Genomic DNA, 8,099 nt, shown 5'->3' with positions numbered 1-8,099 from the left:
CAACACAAATTTCAATAAACTTGACACTTAATAGAAAGAGATAGAACAAAAACAGTAGGTGGTTTATTTATAAGCTTGATCTGCTTGATTTAAATTGGGCTGGAATGTATATTATATTGTAATATTCACTTTAAAATTAGTTTTAAAACATCGACAAACACAATTAAAAACGTTGATTAACATCGATAGACCATGTTATAGTACCATTGAACTGAAAATTATGTTTAAACCTTTAAAGTTAGGTTATGTTTTGATATTACTGCTCTTCCTTGGCTCTATTGCTATTTTATACCAAGTACAACTAACAAAATTAAGTGATAAATTACAAGAACTAGGTGAGTATTATTCTTCTATGAAAATACAATATTTAATAGATAAAAGACAAGGTACTTATTTCTGAAGCTATATTTTTATACTTTATGGTTTTCCTGGCTTCCTTGTTTCTAATTAATATGTACTCAGCATCTCTTTTTGTTTAAATATTCTTTAGCAGCCTCTTCTGGTCGAGTCCCGGTCATAGGGCTATCTAATATCAGTTTCTTCCTGCCTTTTCTTTAATGTCGTCGATCAATCTTGTTTGCAGTCTTCCTATGGCATGTTTGTGCTCTTGGTCTCCATTGTATCATTCTCTTGCCACGTGTCCTGTTCATTACCATTTAGATTTTCCAATAGCTTCAATAACATCTTTTACTTTGCTTCTTCTTAGATCTTCATTCCTCATATGATCTCTTAAGCCCTTAGTTTAAGTAAATAAACATTATTTTTTATTTTATAGAAGAAAACCAGAAACAAAATGAAGCATTTACTCATAGAGAAAAACCTCTTTTGGAGGAAAAAGACTTAATTTTATTATACAATCGTGTCCCAAAGACTGGATCTACAAGTTTCGTAGGAGTAGCTTATGATTTATGCAAGAAAAATAAATTTAATGTTCTCCACGTAAATATCAGCTCCAACAGCCATACCATAACTTTGGAGAACCAACTGAAGTTCATACACAATGTAACAAATTGGAAAAGTCGAAAACCTGCGCTATATCATGGACATTTTGCTTTTTTTGACTTTTCTAAGTAAGTCGGATTTACCATATGAATTAACCCTTTCGTTCATGAATTAAATTTCTTTAAGCTTAAAATCTGAAATTTGCAACATACTGAAAATGATTTTTGCGAATGTTTGATATATTAGTTTTACATTTTCAAAATGCACAGTTTGGTCACTACAAAATGTTCTCATTTGAGGACATCGTGAGCCAATGGAGTAAAAATATTAGATAATTTTTTTAAAATACTGACAAAAAACAAAAATTAAAATATATTCAATAAGTCATGTATGGTATCTTACAAAACATTTTTTTTCTTTAAGTACTTATACTTATCAAATAGATATTTCTCTGTAAAATTCAAAGACCAACAATCCAGCCTCTGTCCTATTAACTCCGGAGTTCCGCAAGGTAGTGTTCTCAGGCCGCTGCTTTTCTCACTCTACACAGCCAATATACCAGAGTCTCATAATACTACGATCGCTTCCTTTGCTGATGACATAGCAATACTAGCTGTAAATGAAGATCCCATTAAGCCTCACAAGACCTGCAACACCATCTGGACATACTCAGTGAATGGTACATAAAATGGCGAACAAAAGTAAACAAAACAAAATCATCTTAAATAACGTTTACCAACCGCCACAACACATGCCCACCTGTAAGAATGGAAAATGTACGAATACCAACAGTAACAAAAGCTAAATACCTCGGCCTCCATCTTGACCAATGTCTTACTTGGAAGAAACATATCCAGACGAAAAAAAGACAGCTAGACTTGAAATTCCGGCAAATATATTGGCTCCTTGGGCGCAGATCAAAACTCAACATCCAAAACAAAATTCTTCTGTACAAAGCAATACTCAAACCTATTTGGTACTACGGACTAGACCTCTGGGGCTGTGCAAAGTCAACATCACTGAATATCATCCAAAGATTTCACTCTAAAGTTCTAAGATGAATAGTGGATGCACCATGGTACGTAAGTAATCAAACACTTCATGAAGACTTACATATACCTTTCATCAGAGAAGAAATCATGGAGCCACGGAGTCACAAAATGAGCGTACCATTCACCATGAAAATGAGTTAGTAAGGGAATTATTCCATAATGGCCCTGCCACAAGGAGACTAGATAGAACCTGGCCTCAGGACATATTTTAAAACTTAAACATAAATAGAATAAGATGAGACATCATTGGAAGTCTCTTCTTCATGCCCAAAAACATGGAACAAATTTACTTAATATTCTTTTAATGATGTAGATTGTAAATAAACATAATTACATAGAAAAAAAATACTGATATGAACATTGCTATTGTAATTTGCCTTTACAACCAAACTATTTACCTAAAATTTAATTTTTCCGTTGACTCGACAACATCCACAAATGGGTACACACTTTTCGGAAAATTCGTGGTAGCTATTTTTAAGCAAAACCGCTATTAACAATTTCTACTATTTATGTACACCATGCGACATATTCAATACCAATGGCTCATATTTATAACAAAAATACCTATAATGAATTGACACTGTATGCACCAGTCATAAGTAACTAGAGAGACCTATCATCATAAATGGTGCTACAGCCCTATGAAAAAGCCCCTTCCCAAGTCTATTAGTACCGGCGCAAATTGATCCTAAGCAGACACAACCTGGCACCGGCGAGTTGCGTAGACCGTTCTGCGCATCCTACTATCAGTTCATGCGTTCGCAGGTCGAGCTTGGGAAGGTTTGTCATCGACGTACAGTTTTCTTGGTCTTGGGACGGGTGGCTCAGCGCCAGATGTTAATTTTTACGTGATTTTGTTTTGCGAGATGGAAATATCTGAAATGAATAAGCGGCGATATATTTTACACTATCTTGAATGAATAACATTTTATTGCTCTGTTGTATCAATCAGCACTACTCTACAAGTTTTTGTTTATTTGTTTTAATATGTATTTTATTATATAATATAGTAGGCGCAATAGTAGGGAATATAATATATCTGATTAAAACAGTGAATTTTTTACATGTTAAGTATTTTTAATTTCTTGTGAAGTATCTAGTTAGTGTGGCTTTAGCCAATAAATCAAAGTTATGCGTTTACAAGAGCATATTATTTGAAAAATAAGGAGTACCATAATGTGTCATAATTATAATCTCCTTTATACAGATCAAAAAATTGTTTAGTATGTATTTCTAAATCCACACAATCATTGGAAAATGATTCATGGTAAAAAATATTTATTAATGACACTGTTATCGACAAAGTCGCTCAATTTTAAACTTGTCATCATATATTTATTAGACTTTTGTTTATCGTTAAAAATTAAATGATGGTTGGGAATTGTATTTTTTGTGTGATTTAATATTTTATCAAAAACATAATCAGCAAAAATCTTATTTAAAACATGCGAACCGTTTTTGCAATCACAATCAATGCAGTCGTTAACTTATGCTTGTTATTATAAAGGTATGTAGAAATAGAATACCAGGGCTGGTTGTTGGAACGCTAATCAACAATGATTATTATTAAATATTTAATTACTGTCACCAACCGTCAATGTCAACTTTGTTTGGGTTGCTGAAAACATATTTGATTACAATTATGAGACTAGTTAATCAATTAACATAACAATTATTAACATAATCGATTAATAAATCTCATAATTATTGTAATTAATTATGTTTTCAGCAACCCAAACAAAGTTGACATTGACAGTTGGTGACAGTAATTAAATATTTGATAATGATCATTGTTGATTAGCGTTCGAACAACCGGCCCTCAGTGTAAGATATCTTTTTATGCACCCGCTTATGATCAAATTCGATGTTTTCGAAAGTCATACCGCTACAACTACTAGGGACATGTAAGATATTTTTAAAACGTTACTAGTTACATGTGCGGAACTACCGTTTTTTAGTTGCCTACTCAATTCAGTACAAGGATCAAATACATCAGTATTTTGTAATCAGTATTTGTACTCAGTACCACTGAGAACCGGTATCAATAGGAACCGTTACACGTTTGCACTTATTTTGCCCGTCTCTATTCGTTACGGCGACAGCCGATGGTCGGGTTAGCTTGTGTTTAATATGCGGCACGCTAGAAAAATAACTGCACAGGTCACCCGTCCCACCGGCGCAGGTTGTGACTCGCTTAGGTTTAATATGCGCCGGGACTTATGCCAGTCAGTCCTATCCATTGCCAACCTTTCCAGTTTGCAGCACCTATTTTTCTCCCATCCTCATCTACACCATCCTTCCATCTAAGTTTTGGCCTACCCCTATTTCTACTTCCTACAGGTTGTGACATAAGGATTCTTCTAGGAGGGTTGTTATGCTGTGATCTTGCTAGATGTCCTACCCATCTTAGTCTTCCTATTCTTATAAGAGATACTACTTCTTTACCACCAAATATATGTTTATATCTGTGGTATACCTCGTAGTTGTACCTCCTCCTCCAAACACCATTTTCACACATGCCACCTAATATTCCTCTCAGGATCCTTCGTTCAAATATAAGTAGAGATATTTCAACAAATTAAATCTCTAGTGTTAGGGCAAAAGGACTTAAGTCCATTTTTGGCCAAAATGAGTTATCTACACATTTGGTTGTAAATTGTGAAGATGTTTGTTTTGGTAAAAAAGAATTAAGTCTATCTTAAAATATAAGGTTTTTATTAAGACTGGTTCAAAGAACATAAGTTACATCACACTATTTTTGTTTGAGCAAACGAACATATCTAACTTAAATCCTTTGTTTTGTCCGATATAAATGACTTATGCAACTTAAGTCCTCTGTATCAATAGTCCACGCGTAGGTGCCGCTGCAAGTGTTTATGACATAAATCTTACTGATCGTGCTAAAACACTCACTTGTTGATTGATAAACGCTAAAAGTTTTTTTCTTCTTCTTCTGTTTCTTTTTATAAGAGAAAGTACTGGACTTACAATTTAACTGTACATAATTGTGCTTCACGAGCAGCTTCCTGTTATATCTGGCATAAATCAATTGCTCACCGTGGTGCAAATGAGATTGTTTCTTGTCTTTTCAAAGAAATAATGAACATGCCACCTGAAGTCACTAAAATAACCTTTTACTCAGATACACGTGCAGGGCAGAATAAAAATTTCCACGTAGCTGCCATGTTCATGTCAGTCATGCAAATGAAAAGCTCAATAAATGAGATCAACCATAAATTTATGATCTCTGGGCATTTACACATGGAATGCGATGTCTACTATTCCCTTATTGAAAAACAGAAAAAAATCGGGAATGAAAATTGCTCATCGTCATGATTGGGCTACTCTCATTAGATGCACAAACAAAAAACGTCCATTTAAGGTCATTGAATTAACTTTAGATGACTTCTACGATTTCGCTGCTTTATTAAGGACAACGTTTGTAAAGAAGCAAAAACATGTTGATGGAGAGTTGTTCAAATTGCAGAAATGTCGTTGGCTGCAATACAGAAAAAAATATGCTACATACAATATTTTATAAGAGTTCTCTGGAAGAGTCAGAAAATTTTAAGGAAATTCATTTTACTAGAAGAGGTCGACAAAGTGCAATAGAACTCAAGAAAAAGTATGATGGGTTAATACCTATAACTTTTGAAAAACAGCAACATCTTCTAGATCTCTTACCGCTTGTACCAGAAGTATACAAATTTTTTTATCAAGAACTGCCAACTACAAGTATGAACGATAAGCACCCAGATTTAGAGGTGTTTGTTTCTGATGACGAATAACTTCATCATAGTTATATTATAATATAAAAACTAAATATTACTGTTAATAAAATGTAAACTTGTATATTTAATATGATTAAAATATCAGGTCAAAAAATCTTAAGTATTTTATTCTCTGATCCAAAGGACTTAAGTCACATCAAACTTTATTATTTTACAATATTTCATATTAATATACTGTTATTAAAATGTAAACTTGTGTATTTAATATAATTAAAATATCTGGTCAAAAAAACTTAAGTATTTTATTCTCTGGTCCAAAGGACTTAAGTCATATCAAACTTCATTATTTTACAATATTTCATATTACTATAATATGTATTGTAAATATGCTGTTTTTGACCCATATGTGCTGACAAAATATTTAATTAGGATAAAAATAGATTTAGCATGTTTCATCAAATCTTTAAAAATTATTTCTGCAATATACCATTTACTGACTAAGGCCTTTTACCCTAACGCTAGAGAAATATTTTGTTCAAAAGCCGTTAGATGGCAGCACAAGTACTCGTTGGATGTAACAGACGTAAAAACAAATGGAGCTACATAGAAAAAATAGGTTGTCCTCAATTGAATCGTTTATCTCAGAAAGGGGTCAAGTGACAAATCTTGACAAAATAAGTGCAAAAAATTAATTTTTTTTTCTTAAACAAATTTACAAGATACATTTTTAAAAAATACAACACTTTTTGACAAATACTCCAGGTTGTTAGGTAGAATTTTTATTTTATATAAAGTGATTGTTTGTTGAATGTAAACAGTGTGTAAACTTGATTTTCTCAAAAATAGATACGTGTGACTTGACCCCTTTCTGAAATAGACGATTCAATTGAGGACAGCAGCGTGAACGAAAGGGTTAAAGTAAACATAGACCATTTTTGAAGAACAGACTGCAGATTGTGAAGTAATTCTTTATTATTTGTTTGTCATTCATTTTTTGTATGTGAATTTAATTGTTTTAAGCATTTTTTGCATATAATTCACCTTTTTTCTTGTAGATATGGGGCTCCAAAACCTCTTTTTATCAACTTAATACGTAAACCACTGGACAGGTTCATATCATATTACTATTTTGTAAGATATGGGGACAATTTCAGACCATATTTAGTTAGAAAAAAGCATGGTAATACGATGGTAAGATAATCAACAAATTATACTTAATGTGACGACTTGTTAAATAAATAAATTTTTAGACATTTGATGAGTGTGTTGCAAAGCAATTGTCAGAATGTGATCCTAATAATATGTGGCTGCAGATCCCTTTCTTCTGTGGCCATTCTGCAAACTGTTGGTAAGCATAGTATTATTGTTAAAATGGCATGCATTTGCTTAAATTAATAACTAATATTTTTTCATTCAGTGCTTCAATTTGCCACTGTTGGCTTATTTTTCAATATTGTTCCTTGATTTTTTTTTAATATTCTTCGAATTGTACTGTATATGCTTATTTAATTTAAAAATACAATAATCCTACCATACTTTCAAAAAAAATCACAAAAATGTGCTTGAAATGTTGATTACAAACACGCCCTTAAGGATAGCTATGAGCTATGATCATATTTTGATAGGCAACCCATGCAAGTCGTATTTGTCTATGTATAAAATTTAATAAAAAAATATTAGAGACTATTTTTTTAGGAAACCCGGCAACAAATGGGCTCTCAACGAAGCCAAAAAGAACTTAGCAAACAACTACTTCCTGGTAGGCGTTACGGAAGAACTGGAAGACTTCATCCAAATACTCGAAGTATCCCTTCCAAGATTCTTTAGAGGTGCAACTGAATACTTCCAAAGCAGCAACAAGTCACACCTGAGGCAGACGGTGCAGAAAGACTTACCGGCTAAGGAGACAATGGAGAAGATCAAGAGTAGCACTGTATGGCAGATGGAAAACGAATTTTATGAGTTTGCTCTGGATCAGTTTCACTTCGTTAAGAGGTTTATTAACAAAAACAAGGGTCAGAATGTGATGTATGAAAAAATTAGGCCCAAGATATGAGACAGGTACTTACATTCAATTTTATATTGAATATAATGAGATTGTGAATTAAAAGATATTTTGGATACTTATTTGTAGACTCTCTATTAGGCAATATGTAAATAAATATATATGTTACATGTCTAGTATTTTTTATTTTTACATACATGAACATTTAAGTTTTATAGATATAACATCTATAAAACAGCAACTATGACAGTCGAATGGGAAAATAAAACAACCAAAATCCCATAGCAATCCGTAGAGACGTAAGACAAGGAGATGTAATATCCCCAAAACTCTTCACCTTAGCTCTGGAAGACGTCTTTAAAGAAC

General features: G+C 32.7%; 1 protein-coding gene across 1 annotated transcript; it reads left to right on the top strand.

The window, feature by feature from the left end:
- The first annotated feature begins 20 nt into the window (after nt 1–20).
- LOC114324544 (heparin sulfate O-sulfotransferase) lies at nt 21–7,907 on the top strand. Its single transcript, XM_028272402.2, has 5 exons — nt 21–335; nt 776–1,070; nt 6,784–6,919; nt 6,979–7,076; nt 7,424–7,907. Exons 1-5 carry the CDS (start codon nt 221–223, stop codon nt 7,782–7,784), a joined length of 1,005 nt encoding a protein of 334 aa, XP_028128203.1. The 5' UTR covers nt 21–220; the 3' UTR covers nt 7,785–7,907.
- The last annotated feature ends 192 nt before the right edge of the window (nt 7,908–8,099 follow it).

This window comes from Diabrotica virgifera, chromosome 3 (assembly GCF_917563875.1).
Source record: "Diabrotica virgifera virgifera chromosome 3, PGI_DIABVI_V3a".
Taxonomy (NCBI): domain Eukaryota; kingdom Metazoa; phylum Arthropoda; class Insecta; order Coleoptera; family Chrysomelidae; genus Diabrotica; species Diabrotica virgifera.
This window is presented reverse-complemented; position numbering and strand designations above follow the sequence as displayed.

What these genes read in the sequence shown, in the direction of transcription:
- LOC114324544 (XM_028272402.2), top strand. Translation starts at nt 221, where the DNA reads ATGTTTAAACCTTTAAAGTTAGGTTATGTTTTGATATTACTGCTCTTC. An exon ending in TGATAAATTACAAGAACTAG is followed by an intron (nt 336 to 775) that starts GTGAGTATTATT and finishes TTTATTTTATAG; the next exon opens with AAGAAAACCAGAAACAAAAT. An exon ending in GCTTTTTTTGACTTTTCTAA is followed by an intron (nt 1,071 to 6,783) that starts GTAAGTCGGATT and finishes TTTTTCTTGTAG; the next exon opens with ATATGGGGCTCCAAAACCTC.